At 45.3% G+C, this 17,258-nt stretch overlaps 1 protein-coding gene across 1 annotated transcript in view; it reads right to left on the bottom strand.

Moving 5' to 3' along the window:
- Nucleotides 1–17,258, bottom strand: part of HTT (huntingtin) — a 138,777-nt gene that overhangs the window by 87,739 nt on the left and 33,780 nt on the right. Inside the window, 8 exon segments of the mRNA XM_021677709.2 lie at nt 702–820; nt 1,083–1,206; nt 3,857–4,218; nt 6,198–6,278; nt 8,706–8,753; nt 9,858–10,056; nt 15,170–15,348; nt 16,049–16,190. Coding sequence (XP_021533384.2) covers nt 702–820; nt 1,083–1,206; nt 3,857–4,218; nt 6,198–6,278; nt 8,706–8,753; nt 9,858–10,056; nt 15,170–15,348; nt 16,049–16,190 — 1,254 coding nt within the window.

Genomic DNA, 17,258 nt, shown 5'->3' on the forward strand with positions numbered 1-17,258 from the left:
AGAGTTTCAATCTGGGGAGAGGAAAAGAGTTCTGGAGATGGAGGGTGGTAATGGCCACACAACATGAATGCACTTACGCCACTGAGCTGTCCATTTCACAGCAGTTACAATGGCAAACTTTATATGTACTTTACCACCATAAAACAAACAAATGCATAATTCAATGAACAGAAACAAGAAATGCTACAAGACGATGCATGACCATCAAATGAATGGCCCAAGAAATCAGGTGAGGTAGCAATCAGTGTAAGACAGATTTGTCTGGGAAGGACTCTCAAGGAAGCAGAACTTCAGGCAATTCTCAAGGATTTGGGTAGTACCTGGAGAGGCAGAAAAGAAGAGCACATCTAGGAAGGGGTCACTATTTAAGGGGAAATAGCTGAGCAGCTCAGAGATAGGAAAGCTAGAAGCAAGGCACACGGACAGTAGCCAGAGTAATTTTTTTTTTTTTTTAAAGATTTTATTTATTTGAGAGAGAGAATGAGAGAGAGCACGAGAGGTGGGAGGGTCAGAGGGAGAAGCAGACTCCCCGCCGAGCAGGAAGCCCGATGTGGGACTCGATCCCGGGACTCCAGGATCATGACCTGAGCCGAAGGCAGACGCTTAACCAACTGAGCCACCCAGGCGCCCAGTAGCCAGAGTGATTTTAAACACCCACACAAACTCAGAATGCCGAGTGGTCTCATGCTTAAATATCTCACCTTGTTTTCTTGATCTCCTGGTTCGGCAGCTTCATCTCTGGAGACAAATTTATCTATACTGCTGTCAGAGGGCTGCCTGCTGTGGCCCATACTTTTCAATAAATGTGCTTGCTGCAGGGCTTCAAAATCAGAGAAATCGAGATTGAGTGACAAGTTTCCAATTTAAAAAAACAATATTCATATTTATACAAAGTCCACATGGAACTACAGGATTTAGATCAAGAATAAGGACAGTCATTCCTCAACTGACCTTCCTCATTTGCTATTTACAACTCAGAAAACAAAGATACCCGAAGATTTCTTCTTGGAAGCTAACGTAAAATTGAGATGTCAGGGTTGAAAACAAGACCATTCCACAGCGCACCGCTTAAGTCTGCATACCAACTGAAGAGCTTCTGAAAGCATCTACGTCTTCATCCGGAAGAATGCCCGTGGCTTCCTCATCCTCGTCCTGTGGCTGTCCGATCTGCATCCCCAAATACTGGCTGTCGGCACCATCTAACACCTGCACGGTTCAAGAGGGGCTGGTGAGGGCTCTGAAGGGACATCACCGAGGGACAGGCTCTCTGACACAGAAAGGCAAAGGCAAAGCCAGAAATCACATGGACCACATCTCACGTATTCACACAAAGGTCATTTCCTGAAATGCACGGAGATGCATGCATGTCAATGGTCAAGCTTCACTGATCACACATTGCTATTACGTTACAAAAAGCTTTACAAAAACTACCAAAGAAATTCCAATCTGAAAATTTCTCTGTGATATAAAAAAAAAAAAATCTAAACAAAAATCTGTATCTTCACAAGCAAGTTTTACAGTAAGTCAACAATGAGGAAAATCTTTTAGAAAAACACCTAACACTACACTAGGTTAGCTTCTAAACTGCTAGAACTAAATCAACTCAGTTTTGGACACAATATATCATATACCTGGCCATAAACTTGAATTATGATTCCATATTGCAAAACTTTTCACATTCACTTGAAATCTCATGTAATTTACTTGAAAAACTGAGTGACGGAACCTCAATACACTACCAATAACTGAAATAAATTCTGTATCATTTTTAAAAAGTCATTCCAAATCCTTAGAGTTAAATAAAAAACATCAAGCCACATGTTCAAAATCAACCAAGAAAGGAATGATGTTCTCCACTCTCCCAATTAGTTTACCCAAAAAACCTTACCTCAGTTAAAAAATATATATTAAAATGAAAAATTTTACCATAATAAAAACAATACTTTTTGAATATTCTACTACACCCCAGGCAGAATCAAAAAACACTTTATATGTATCATTCCCCTTAAGGTCCGTAAGTCTTACAGTGCAAGTACTGTTACCCTCAATTTGTGGATAAGAATACTGAGGCAAGAAGAGACACAAGTGCTCCAGGCTACACACTTAGGAAATGGCTGAGCCAAAATTCTCATCCTGTGGCTCCCGGCAGCAGTCCCTCAGCCACCACACTGGGCTGTCTCGTGAGGAAATTCCCTATCCCTTTCACTTGTTTCTTTTTCTCTATGCACTCATCACCATCTGACTATGTATTTGTTTACTTATTGATTGATTACTGGCTTATTATCTGCCCCCCCCACACATATGCACACACTCTAGAATAGGGGTAGTTAAGCCACGGCCTAATGACCAAACTTGGCTCACCACCTGTTTTTGTAAATAAAGTTTTACAGCAATGCTAGTTCATTTACATATAGTCAATGCCTGCTTTCACACCACAGAGGCCGAGAGGAGCATACGCCAGAGGCCATATGGCTTAGAAAGCCACAGATCTTTGCTGTCCAGCCCAAGAGGGAAGGAGTCTCGTGACTCCAACTCTAGAACATTAGCTTCGTGTGAGCAGTTTTGTATGTTGTGCCCTCTACTTCATCCCCAGCTTGTGAATAATCGCTGGAACTTAACAGGTGCTCAGTACACTTGTTCAGCAAATAATTAATGATTACCTAACAGGCATGGAAGCATCCCATAAACCAGAAAAGAACTCCACCAATGTGGGAATTATCAAGGTAAGATGTTCATTCTCTACAGGCCACAGAGACCTGCAGAGGTCCCATTCCCAGCACTGCTACCCAGTGAACAACGGGATAATTTCAAAAGACCAAAAAAGTTTTCAGAGTTTCCCATGGCCTTTCATTCCTAATTCTAACAAATTCACCAGAAATCATCCATTGTAAAGAGGCAAGATACCCCATGGAAGCTGGTGCAATAAACACACAGCAGAATCTCCCCCCACACACACACACTTACCAGCCAGCACTTTCCCTAACCTTGTCTTCTCCCTGCATACTGGCTAGAATTTGTTCACCCTTTCCTTACTTAAAATCCCTTTCCCACTATTCCAATTATTTGTCCTACCCTTCTCCAGGTCTTCTAGTTAAAACCCCAACTGTGAGCCCACTTCTCTACCCGAGGAATTATAAATCCACGTGGCCATCAGAAACTGAATCCACATGACAACTGCTCAATAGGGACATACAAGTGTTTTATCTCATGATTTGTCGTTCAATGCTTCTGCATTCATCCACATAAAAAAGCCTAAAAACCAAACCAAAACAAAAACATTCTTAATAAAATCTATTCAATAGTAACAGAACACTTAATAGTACGAATTGTTTTTTAAAAAACAGAGCGTTAAACTCTGTATCACTTTTACCAAAGTTGGTGAATAGACCATCCTTAAGGAGCTTCTTGTCCACTAGCTCAGAGACCAGAAATACTTAAATCCATGCTCTATAAGATGAGATATGTTGTAGGTTTTGAAAAGCCAAAAAAACATTAAATACACAATATTAATTTTTTAATTACAATGCATTAAGACCACAGATCTGTTAATAAATAGGCTCCTTACGGATTTTTTAAATGATTTAATCTGTGCCCAACAAGTTCTTAAAGAATTTAAAATGCATTCAATTTTAGCAAAGTTCGTATCATCAACTAACCTAATTTCTGACCTCCACATTCAACACAGATGACACTCGGCCATTGCCTTCAGGGAGGGTCTCAGATGGGGCTGAACTCCCCATTAATGACCTGAGTTGGTGACCTCTGCTCTCTTATTAGTGAGTCAGATGGGAAGAAGGAAATGAGCAGGAGGGTCTAGGTGTGGGCCTGCAGGCGAGAGCCCTCCCCACCCACTTACAATTTCAGAACTGTCTGAAGGGGTCACAGCCGAATCAGGCCCCTCGGTGGTGGTCTGGGAGCTGTCGCTGACTGGGGAGGAGGCCTGGGTGCCATCGTTCAGGTCCATGGCCGGGTCAGACGGGACGGCACTGATCTGGCTGGAGCTGTGGCTCAGGATGTCCTCCTCATCCCCGTCGGTGGCAGCGCTCGCCAGGTCACAGCCGGTCAGATCCACTGAGTCTGGCTGTAGCGTGTGCTGTGACCGGGGCTGCTCAGTGATGATGTCGTGGCCCACGGAGTCGGTGGCTGAACTGGCAGAGCCAGGAGTGGAGACCCCGGAAGAGGCAGCCAGCTCACCACCAATCTCACCCTTGACTGAGGCTGAAGACAAAAAAACATTCATTCCTCAAAGGGCCAGGAAAACTTTCAACAGGGTTCAAATGCTTACAAAATACCCCAAAATTCACTGTCACCAAATGTTTTAACTGCAAAAAAATCATGAAATACAGTGAAAATTTGAACTAGTAAATTTCAAAGGCAAGATAAGAGTGCATTCTTCAAACATTACTAAAATTGCTTTGGGCGCCTGGGTGGCTCAGTTGGCTAAGCGACTGCCTTCAGCTCAGGTCATGATCCTGGAGTCCCAGGATCGAGTCCCATGTCAGGCTCCCCGCTCGGTGGGGAGTCTGCTTCTCCCTCTGACCTTCCCCCCTCTCATGCTCTCTCTCTAATAAATAAAAAAAAATTTTTTAAAAATCTTTAAAATTGCTTTTTACTGTATTCTTGACTTACCTTTTACTCTATTACCATGTCATAGTCATAAAATAAGGATTATCAGTAGATATTTTTTAAATGCTATATATGAATATTCTCAGATGGTATTGCACTGTAAAAACTGAAGTATGCTCGGTAACAATACCACTTCAAGCCCTTGAGCAACTGCTCCAGCCTCAGCTTGGAAGGTTCTGCGACCCACAGGCAGCCTGGTCGGGCACAAGCCGGTCGGCCGCGCTCGCTCAGCAGGCCGCGCTCAGAAACGACAGAAGGTCACCATCTCTCTGATGTGGGCTTTCCTTCTCCCCAGACCCTGTTCAAGACCTCTAAGCAGCCAGTCCTACCCTCCCGTAGGGCAACTTTGCAGCATGTTTTCCTAGTTTGGTTTTTAAATTCTCATTAAAAAAAGCCACACACTACATAAAAATCACTACAAGAAGATCTACACCAAGGTGTTGGCGGTCTCGCCTAGAGACCACTGGGTCAGTGAGCACTTGAGCTTTATAATGTGGTGGAGAGCTGTAATTTTGTTTTTCTTTTTTCACTTCTGTAATTTAAAAAAATTTTTTGTTTTATAAAAGTAAGTGAATAAATAATCACCACCAGAATTATTCAGATTCTCCTTCCCAAATACTTTAGTCTTATTTTGTCTAAAAATATTCTTTTGGACAGGATTATACAGTCCAAACCACTCTCATTTAATCCAATTATTAGCATATTAATCAATACTTCTCTCTCATAAAGTGAATAAAGAATCTGTAAAGATGGGGCGCCTGGGTGGCTCAGTCGGTTGGGCGTCTGCCTTCGGCTCAGGTCATGATCCCGGGGTCCTGGGATCGAGCCCCGCATCGGGCTCCTGGCTCAGCGGGGAGCCTGCTTCTCCCTCTGCCTCTCTCCCTGCTCATGCTCTCTCTCTCTGTATCTCTGTGTCTCAAATGAATAAATAAAATCTTTAAAAAAAAAAAAAAAAAAAAAGAATCTGTAAAGAAATGTAAATTTCTGGGGCGCCTGAGTGTCTCAGTCGATGAAGCGTCTGCCTTCAGCTCAGGTCATGATCCCAGGGTCCTGGGATCGAGCCCCACATCAGGTTCTCTGCTCAGTGGGGAGTCTGCTTCTCCCTCTCCCTCTCCCTGCTGCTCCCCCTGCTTGTATTCTCTCTCTCTGTCAAATAAATAAATAGAATCTTAAAAAAAAAAAAAAAAGAAAAGAAAAGAAAGGTAAATTTCTTTCAAGTTAAGCTATCCACAGACAATTTTTAATCCCATCTTCCCCTCCCAACCCATGTAATTCATGAGACACTTATCTACCACCCCCTACTACATAAGAAGACTTATGCTCAGGGAGTATAAACCTAATTTTAAAAGAGCCTAAGTCAAGGAAAAGAGCAAATATTTGATGCAAGAAAACACACACACACACGTTTCAAAGTAAATGTTTTAAAAAGAGTGAGAATTAGCCACCATTTGAGCAAGCTGGCTTCACCGCTGTCCCCAGGAGCACAGTCCCTCATAAGGGGCAGGAGAGGGGCAGGAAAGGGGCCAGAAAAAAGGTGGGAGGGGGCACCACTGCCCCTCCCTGAGAGCTACCTGTGAAGGCGGGGCTGCTGCCCTCCGACCTGGACTCGGAGTCATCCTCCAAGGCCGCTGCTTCTCCGAAGAGCACTTTCCCTAGGAAATGATGTAGCAAGAATCCTTAAGCTTGCTACAGGAAGGACTTCAAAAATCAAACAGATGCACATTCTAAGTGGAAAATCATAAGCACATTTAATTCATTCTCTGATACGGTAAATATAAAGTATTTTTATACCCCTAGTGTGCTAAACACAAAGAACGCCAAGATATTGTTTTTAGATATTATTAAAATCAGTAAACCATTACAGCACAAAGTTAAAAGCAATGATTCTCAAACTATAACACCAAGTATTTTAATGATTAGTATTTACTGACTTAGATCTGTATTAATGTTGGATAATTTATACTACTATTTGATCTTAAAGACTGTAAACTATGGCTAGAACCAATTCTATTAGCCCTTAGGACAGCCACATCATATTTTCAGTGGCAATCAAGAGTGTACACCTAACTGCTGGGCACCTGACACTAATGCAACGCTACATGCTAGCCAACCAGAATCAAAATAAAAACTGAGAAAGAGAAAGAGTTCACACACACAACTGTCACCCTGCAGGTCCCTTCTACTCTGTTCTCCTTTAAGCTGCCAGACTCTATGGCGATAATCAGAACTGAGCGCTGTATGATCTGGGAAGATGGAATAATAGTTCATCTTTTACAAAGTTGTAAAAACATATTTTACAATTCTTGGTTTCCAAATTATATCAATTTATGTTATATTGATAAGAAAAAAGGAAAAGTCTTAACATGATTTAATTGGACTAATTATATCATTATGGTTACATTACACATAAAGGTCACTAAATGACACTCTAGAAATAATTATTGGCACTTTCCAATGTCTAACTTCACTACTTTCCAAGGAATAGGTCATAGGAGTGACAACTTCCAGAAATCTATACTGATGTGACATTAAAGGGGGAAAACGGCAAAGAAAAAGCAAAGGAAACCCAAAATCTAGATAAAATTAACACAGCAACTTGGCTTATCTAAGTAACAGGGTCATTCCTTACAGAACAAGTGGCTGACCCTGAGAAAGCAAGTAAAATCCACCCTGCGCGTGAGGGGTTAATGAGAGCAGTCTCTGTCCTCAGAATCAGGATTTGCCCCCCTATTCCAAGGAGCCCCCCCTCAAGGGGTGCAAGGTCCCAGCTGCCACCAGAAGGGCCACCAGGCCACCACACCAGCCCCTGCCCTCATCCCACATCCAACATCAACTCTGCTGTTCTCTCTCACAGATCTGCAGATTTCACGTGGAGAAAAAAAGGACTTTTGCAACTCTAACAAAAAAAGCTTAAAACTGCAGCTCTCGATGAAAAAGGAAAACAAAACAAAAAAACACTAAAAACACAAAAAAGATATTGAGGACATACCAGCTTCCTACCCAGAAGGAACAGCTCATCTCAACGGTGGACCGCCCGGGAAGGTGGCTAAGCAACAAGGCACCTCAGTCACGGTCCCTTCCTGCTTCAGGAACAGAGAGACCGACTTTGCCTGGAAGCTGGTGGCCTTCAAACAACCTCAGTGTTTCACCAAAATCTCACACTTGATTAAATATTCTACACTATGATGGCCCAAATATGATGGATTCTAGGTTCTAGGAAATGTTTACTTAACCCAGTCAAGGCCAGAATATTAGACCTGCTAAGGTGCCATTCAATACTGCGAGTAATACTAGGCATTAGGCTCCCAAACCCTCAACTCACGACACAAAAAAATATTCTTATGTTGTATATCGATTATACCTCAATAAATTCTTAAAAAGATTTGTCTTTTAAGATTTCAGAATAGAAAATGGCAGCAATTCTTTCCTATGGACATCCAGACCGGAAAAGAAAACAATTGGTGTGGTGAAAAAGTGCTCATGTGTACTAAAACTATCTGATTAGAGATCAGAAACCCTTTAATAAAAATAAATTGACAGTTACCAGAATGTTCTGGCATGTGCATAGCTAAATATGGCTGAAAAATTATCATCAGCCCAAATTAACCCAATAATTAACCAAACATCATTCCTCACTAATGTTACACAGAATTCACAGGAAAGGTAAGTTACCTTTACAAAACATAACACAGTCTCTCAGGCAAGGAGCAGGCAAACTAGGGCAGGCCTACTTCTGGAAATCCAGTTTCATGGGAAGGAAGCCATAGCCGTGAGCTGAGCATCACCCGTGGCTGCCTTCTGAGCCGAACAGAGAGGAGGCAAGAAGGCCCACAAGGCTAAAACAGGCCCTTTACAGAAAAAGTTTGCTGACCCTTGACCGAAAGCATTAGAAATTTATGACAAGGCCATTTTGATTCAAGCAATTTTCAAAAGCCGCCCTCCAGAACCATTCTAAGCCCAATTATATTTATACATACAATCGCTCTGTGGAGAAGAGGACGGGCACAGTCGACAGCATTACAGAAATACAGAAAAAGCAGCGAGACTCAACATGAGACTGTGATTTCTGAGATAATCACCTTTTTGTTTTCTTGAAAGGACAGGGCTGCATGAAGAACCCCCTCCAGCTGTAAATCACAGAAAATGACAGATGAAATTAAGGTAACAAGCAGCTAAAATGCAGAAGGCATTTGAAAATCTTCAAAAAGCGTGATTCAACTTTAGAACTACAAAGTGTGTGAACGAACGTATTTCCTCAGGCGGTGCTTAAACCCCACAATGCAACACCTGAATCCTGACACAGGAAAATCACACCAACACCCCAATACACAGTTCTAAAGATATGACGTAAAATGTCAAAGAAGTGCAAATAACGTGCATTTAAAAAGTCAAATTAAAAACATGAGAAATCTCAAATTGCTTGGTCAACTACTAATCAAATACAAATTTCCATTGGAAACAATCATTAGTCATTAGTGTTTGTATGGCATGCATTCCACAGAGAAAAGGATTCTGGAGTACACAGGACGTGGACAGGCACATCCTCATTTTCTGCTCGTGGCTCAGGCAAACATTTATGTTCAAACGAGGCAGCAATGACGTCTCTAGGTCGCCAACGCTGCTGAGTAAAGGCCATGCGGCGCGTGCACTGTACTAAATCAGCTCAGGTGAGGCCTGGAGTCCACAGAGGCCCCAGGAGCCTCCTCTGTGGCAAAGCCAGCTCTAAAGGCCATGCTTCAGGGATCCCACCTACTCCAGCTCGCAAGGGGCTGGAGGAAAACCAGTGGTCAGGCCACAGGGCAGCACCCTGTGGAGGGATGAGGGCCCAATCCCCAAAAGCATAAAGAAGAGTAGTGGCGGCATAGAGGAAGGGGTGTCCTAGAGTCAGTGAGGACAGCAAAAAAGGGCCTCAAGGGCAGAAAGGAACTCTAAAATCCCCACAAGGACCTGAAGATCCCATCTCTGGCCCAGTGGCATGAGGGTCCTGCAATACTTTCCCCAAATTTTCGTTTCACGATGGACGAGATACCACGGGGAGGTGGCCGGGTCAGAGTGGAGAAGCCAGCTTCAGAGGCAGGCCTCATGTTGTCACCTAACCTTGCCACCCTCCCGTCCTCCCGCCTACAGCCTGGGTGTCTGAGGAGCTGAGCCGCGCCCTGCCCGGCGCAGTGGCAGCCCCGGGTCCCACGAGGGGGCCGGTGTGGCACAGGGTCCCGCAGCAGCGAACGCACCTAGCAGCTCCACGATGCTGCCGCTGCGGCTCCGGCAGCCGGGCTGGCGGTGGGCGGCGAGCGGCCCGCCGCCCGGCGTGCTCAGGGCCTGCAGGAGCTCGGGCGGCGGCGTCCTGAGCAGCTGCTGCAGGAGCTCCAGCGCTCCGGTCACGGCGTTGTGGTCTCGGTGTTGAGTGTACTGCAGGGTCAGCTCGTAGACCTGGAGGCAGAGGCACAAGCGTTATCGCCGTGGTTTTTAAAACGTGTCCGAGGATTCACGGTTTTCGTGTTTGAGTCTTATGTTAGCCAAAGCCATGCCTCAATTTCTGCCTCTAGAAATGTCTCCATCATGGCTTCGCGATGTTTTCCAAGTCCCTGTGACTTTGCCCTGACAAGTAAGGACAGCACTCCCGCAAGCGCAGCAGCGTGCTAATCAAGACCATCGTCTGCCTGACTGGTGATGAGGAGACGGAGAAGAAGGTTCACATACACGGCGAGTACAGCCGGCCTCCTACACGGTATGCAAGAGACACCGCCCTAAGCACCATGGAAAAGTCCCCACATAGCGAAGGCGTCACGTCAGGTTCTACTGGTGCCTGTGATACCATATTACATTATATGAACACACCGGGTGCATGCTTTTTCCTTGTATTTTTTAATTTTTATTTTATTTTAATTTTTTTAAAGATTTTATTTACAGGCGCCTGGGTGGCTCAGTTGGTTAAGCGACTGCCTTCGGCTCAGGTCACGATCCTGGAGACCCGGGATCGAGTCCCGCATCAGGCTCCCTGCTCGGCAGGGAGTCTGCTTCTCCCTCTGACCCTCCCCCTTCTCATGCTCTCTGTCTCTCATTCGCTCTCTCAAATAAGTGAATAAAAATCTTAAAAAAAAAAAAAAAAAGATTTTATTTACTTATTTGAGAGAGAGAGTGGGTAGGAGGGGCAGAAAGAAAGGGAGAAGCAGAATCCCCGCTGAGCAGGGAGCCCAACACAGGGCTTGATCCCAGGACCTGGGTATCATAACCTGAGCTGAAGGCAGACGCTTCACCGATTGAGCCACCCAGGCGCTGCTTATTTTTTTTTTTTGGGGGGGGGGAATTTTTACACCCAGCATGGGGCTGGAACTCATGACTCTGAGATCAAGAGTCACGTGCTCTTCAGACTGAGACTGAGCCAGCGGGGTGCCCCTCTTTTTCCATTTCGTTAGCATTGCCCAGTAAAATACTAAGCACCCAGTTAGATTTGAATTTCAGATAAACAAATAATTTCGCGGCCTAACTATGTCCTGTGCAATTTCAGGCATACCTGCACCACAAAATTACTCATGATGTCTCTGCAATTCAAATTTAACTGACACCCTGTATGTTTATTTGTTAAGTTGGGCAGCGCTACCTTTAATATCATAAAAGTATATGTGTTTAAAAAAAAAAAAAACAGTCTAGAAGGGTATAAAAAAAAAGCAAGTCTCTGAGGCAGCTTCTTTCAATCGCTGGTGCCTCGTTCTTCTGAGGGCGGCCCCTATCACCACAGGGGCTGCAGGCCTGCAAACCACAGTCCACGGCCCAACCTGGCCCAACACCTCTCCTGTATGGTTTTCTTGGAGCGCAGCCACCTCTGTGGATCGTCTGTGGCTGCTTTTCTGCTCTGCTGGTGCAGCTCAACAGTTGGCCCACTACAGAAACAGGCCGCTGTGCCCTGCTCTGGTCTTGCACCAGCACCCCTGCTAATGTACGAGAAGCCCTGAGCCCTTCACAGGACCCACACCAGTGTCCGTCTGCGCACGTGCGCCCACATGCTGCACTCGCCCTCATGCTCACTCCTCAGACCGGAGAAAGGCTGTGGTCTGTCTATAAAACTTCCCCCAACTCCCTGTGTCTGGTCAAATCCCACTCACCCATCAGCATCAGCTCGTACTTCTCCAGTATGCCTCCCTGACCTTGATGAGACAGGGGCTCCCCGCTTTGTGCCCCTACAGCACCCCCCACCCCCCACCTTACCACACCATCTAGTGATTGTTTGCTTGCTTATCCCAGTAGACCAATGGTCTCCAAAATTTCTTGACTAAGCAGGCTTTTTCTTTCTTTTTCTTTTTTTTTTTTTAAAGATTTTATTTATTTATTTAACAGAGAAAGACACAGCGAGAGAGGGAACACAAACGGGGAGTGGGAGAGGGAGAAGCAGACTCCCCGCCGAGCAGGGAGCCTGATGTGGGGCTCGATCCCAGGACCCCGGGATCATGACCTGAGCTGAAGGCAGTCGCTTAACCAACTGAGCCACCCAGGCGCCCTAAGCAGGCTTTTTCCTAAAACAGCAGAAGAAAATTCTGAGTATGTAATCCTAATACTTACGTATTTATTTTAAAATATCATAGGGGTGCCTGGATGGCTCAGTCGGTTAGGCATCTGCCTTCGGCTGAGGTCATGATCCTGGGGTCCTGGGATCGAGCCCTGAGTCAGGCTCCCTGCTCAGCGAGGAGCCTGCTTCTCCCTCTGCCCCTCCTCCACCCCTGTGCATGTTCTCTCTCTCTCTCTCTCATTCACACTCTCTCTCAAATAAATAAAATCTTTTTAAATAATGTTACAGAAGTACTACAGAACTCAGATATCATGTACATTATAAAATGTACACTAAATCCGACAAGACTCTAGCTTATTATCAATTTATAGGAAATACAGAGACAAAGAAATATGTTAATTTACACAATGGGATGGCAAGTAATACATCCGACGGCCAGGAGTCCCACAGGACAACCTGTTTCTCCAACAAATGAACTCTAGGGGCCCCTGGGTGGCTCAGACGGTTAAGTGTCTACCTTCAGCTCAGGTCATGATCCCAGGGTCCTGGGATCGAGCCCCGCATGGGGCTCCTCACTCCGCGGGCAGCCTGCTTCTCCCCCTCTGCCTCTCCCCCTGCTCATGCTCTCTCTCTATCTCTGTGTCTCAAATAAATAAATAAAATCTTAAAACAAAAAAAATGAGCTCCAATCTTATTTGCATACTGATTCCAAAAGAGGAAACACCGGACAGAGGGTGAGAGGGTATTTGATGTGCAGAAAATGTTCCTTTTTTTAGATGTGACAATGGGGGCCTGGGTGGCTCAGTGGGTTAAGCATCTGCCTTCGGCTCGGGTCATGATCTCAGGGTCCTGGCCTGCTTCTCCCTCTGCCTCTGCCTCTCTCTCTGTCTCTCATGAATAAATAAATAAAATCTTTAAAAAAATAAATAAAAAGATGGTGCTCGTAAATGCTAAAAATTCAGCTCTCCAGGAAAAAATGTTTATAAAAAAAAAAAATGTGACAATGGCATTGTCATTAAGTTTTAAAAACAAAGATGAGTTCTTACCTATAAGGATATATACCAGAATGCTTACAGATAAATTAATATGATGATTGGGATTTGCTTCAAAATAATACAAAGAGAGAGAAGTGGGATTATAAGTGAACCATAATTGGCCCTGAGTTGACAATTATTAACACAGATGATAATTACTGAAGGCAGTTTACAATGCTATTCTGTCTACTGCTGTATGTCTGGAAATCTCCATAATAAAAAGTAAAACAAACAGACAAAGTAAGGATGAAATAACCTATTTTTTAAATGTATTATTACCACTAGAACACCTGTCTTACTCACTAAAACATCCAGTAATGTTTTTTGTGAGGGCAGCATCATTCAGTGCCCTATCTCATGAGAATGCTATTGCTTGTATTCCGGGGGACAGCTGAAGGGCAGCTGGTTGGAGGAGAACGGTCACCCGCAGAGATTCTTAGAGCCTACTCCTGCTTGGTTACCCCCCATCCACCCACATTCCCAGGGCCTCACCACGCACCAGGAAGGATTCTAAGCACTTTGCAAGTATTACCTGACTCAATGCTTAAATAATTAAATCATCTTCAATTCATGATTTCTATGTAAGAATTATTTTAAGCCACTTACAATCTTGTACCCTACAAAATTTAGGCAAAGGACACAACTCCTAAGTCCACTTGACCGAAATATCTATGAACTACAATGTCGCCAATATAGAAAACAGAGCCAAGGCAGCCCTCTCAGGACCCCGGACTGTTGTCTCAACTCCTGTATGTGCCAAGTGGCCATCTGACTTATATAAAGGGTAGGGGCTTTGGCAGCATCCAGTCCATTCAATATGGTAAAACCCTAACTTTTTTTTTTTTTTAAAGATTTTATTTATTTATTTGAGAGAGAGAGAATGAGAAAGAGAGCACATAAGAGGGGGGAGGGTCAGAGGGAGAAGCAGACTCCCCGCTGAGCAGGGAGCCTGATGCGGGACTCGATCCAGGGACTCCAGGATCATGACCTGAACCGAAGGCAGTCGCTTAACCAACTGAGCCACCCAGGCGCCCAAAACCCTAACATTTTAAGCCAAGTTCACAAAATCCAATTGCTTAAAATGTAGCTGTACTGTTTCAAGGTTGAGAAAATAATCTGGATGAGCAAGCTGCAAAGAAATGAAGTTCATCATTGAAGTCAGATGCAGATCACACTGTATTAGAATGTATACGGGGTTTCTCTGTATTGGAAAGAGAAGCTTTGACATACTGTTCCTATACTCCAATGAACCGTGTCCCTAACTCCCTGGTGTATACCCTAGTGTACCAGATCACAGGTTCCAGGCGCAAAGACCATACCCAAAATGATCACCAATGTATCCCCAGCACCTGTCCTGGTGCCTAGCACACAGTGGGTGCTCGATAAATACTTACTGAATGGAGGAACCCATCTCTTGAGTCCTGGTTTTACAAACAGGGTAAGAGCATTCTCTGTGCCAGGCAGGAGCCTAAGGGGCATATGTAACATTCTCGGTAACCTTACGAGAGATTACCTTCATTGTACTCTGATGTCACCGCCATCCAGAGGTCACATGGCTAGGGGTCGTGACCCAGGATCTGAACCAGGTGGTCCAGCTGCAAAGACCAAGCTCTTAGCCCTTGGTTCTGCCATTTCTCTTCCGTATTTTTTTTTTTTTAAAGATTTTATTTATTTATTTGACAGAGACACAGCGAGAGAGGGAACACAAGCAGGGGGGAGTGGGCGAGGGAGAAGCAGGCTTCCCGCGGAGCAGGGAGCCGGACGCGGGGCTCGATCCCAGGACTCTGGGATCATGACCTGAGCCGAAGGCAGACGCTCAACGACTGAGCCACCCCGGCGCCCCGGGAGGAGAGAATCTTAAGCAGACTCTCATGACCTGAGCCGAAATCAAAAGTTGGATGCTTAACCGACTGAGCCACCCAGGCGCCCTCTCTTCCGTATGTTTTAATTCTTCGAATGCCCACCATTTATGTACAGGCACCAGGGCAAAGCACGTGGCTCCTACCTGGATAAGCTGCTCTGTCGACGGGGAGACTTCCAGTTCTTTCCGTGTCACCCCAAAGCTGCCTTTCAGGCTCGTGTCCTCGACCTGCTGCTGCAACAAGGGCACCAGGTATCTCAGTGTGAGCAGCACTCCAAGAATCAGGAGGGTAGAATGTTCACCCTCAACAGGGACCAGCAAACCTGTATGGGAGCAATGAGATCTCTTAACATCATCGTCTGCTGGGGGATTCAGGGCTCAATTTGTTTAAAAGAAGAGACCCAGAGAAGAACGGTGTTATGAGGTTGGTAGTGAGGGATAAAGATGGTCCAAACATTACTGTGGGAAAATACACAGGTATCTCATCTTTAGGCCAAAATCTAGGAAAGGCTTTAATAACCTTCGCATCCTTAGCTGAGCAAGCCCGTTAGAGGGAGTTCGGCTGCATATGAGTGTCAGGCCGTCCTTTCATATCAAATATCCACATGCTCCCCTCCGCCCTTGCTAGTGCTGATTTCCATAAACGAGTCCACAGACAGGAGAAACCATCAGCAGAGAACCTGCAAAGACCCCAGGCTCCGCTTCGGGCCTCAGAGCCTTACTACACTCACAGCCCACACACACAGCTGTGCAGTCTGCTGCATGGAGGCCAGCTGTCCTCAGGCACAGGGGCGCCCACACTTCTGCACAGAGGAGGCCCCTTGTCCTAATCGTCACAACACCCAACGTGGGCTCATGGCAGCCTCAACACAGTCCCCATTCACTAGTCGGCCAGCGCCAAAGGGCCTGGGCTGGGAGCTAAGGCACTGCCTGATTTTAAAAGAATTCAAAAGATGTGTCTCAGGTAAATGCTAGAGACTCCAGCACACCATGGGGAAAATCACTCATACAACTACCTCTTACCTAAGAGCACATTTAGTAGCCAGCTATAAAAATACTGCGTCCTTCTCGAGTGCTGGCAGATGCTCACCACTGAGCCAGCCGCCGTCCGCCGAATGGTCGGGGAGCTTGACTTCAGATTCGCTATGAAAGCCTTTAATAGAACCTAGGGCAGCAAAAATCCAAGTAGATAAAAGACAAAACTCCTAGGAAGCTTATCATGTTATTTCATAAAATTACTCCAAATTCTTACAGAGTATAGGTTATGACCAATTGGACTTCCCTACAGCTGAATAAAAGCACCCCAAATTTGGGATATTCCAAAGCAGTTTGCAGAAGGAGTCTATTTACTTCCTTACTGTAAGTAAGGACTTGCTCAGTATCTATGTCCTCTACCCAAGAGTGAAAACCTGAGCTTCTAGAAAAGGTGCACCCACAGCACCTGGGTATGGGGTCAGTAAACAACGCCATGTAAAATAAAGACAATAAAAAAAAACAAACAAACAAAACCCAAATAAGGAAGTCAAGGAGAAAAGCGCAGTAGCCGAGGACAGCCACATCCCCGCCTGAGTCGGCCTGCAGGAGTGCTGCTAACACCACCGAGAGACGCTCCCTGCTCTGGAAAGTGCTAATGAGCTGGGCCACAGCAGCGGAGCGCCCGAGTATTTTCCTAAGGAGAGAAGACTGTCACAGAACCTCCAGGATAACCCAAAGTAGATCATGCTAGAATTCCAACGATGGCCATTTAAATCTTAACAAAAATATCCAAAGAATGAAAAGGCGTGGGCCGCCTGGATGGCTCGGTTGAGCGCCCAACTCAGGTTTTCGCTTAGGTCGTGATCTCCTGGTCGGGAGACTGAACCCCTGCATTGGGCTCCCTGCCAGTGGGGAGTCTGCTTCCCTCTCTCTCTCTCCCTCTGCTCTGCCACCCCCCGCCCCCCATCGCAGGCACTCTCTCTCATAAATCTTAAAAAAAAAAAGAAAAGGCATGACCATCTAGCTTCCTGAGTTGGGGAACTAGCTTACATAAGAACACCCATTTCCATCACTCTAAAATCCACTCTGAGCCACAATTTGGTCTCCGTTACTGTTCGGCATTCACTGAGCAAAGCTACCTGGGCTGGGGATACCGTCAGGGCACCGCCACTGAGCCCTGAACCCAGGCAAACGAGCAGCACGTTAACAGACTGGCATCTGACTTATAAAGAAGCTCCTTCTTAACAGTATGGTTAGC

The sequence above is a fragment of the Neomonachus schauinslandi genome, chromosome 2, assembly GCF_002201575.2.
Source record: "Neomonachus schauinslandi chromosome 2, ASM220157v2, whole genome shotgun sequence".
Lineage (NCBI taxonomy): Eukaryota > Metazoa > Chordata > Mammalia > Carnivora > Phocidae > Neomonachus > Neomonachus schauinslandi.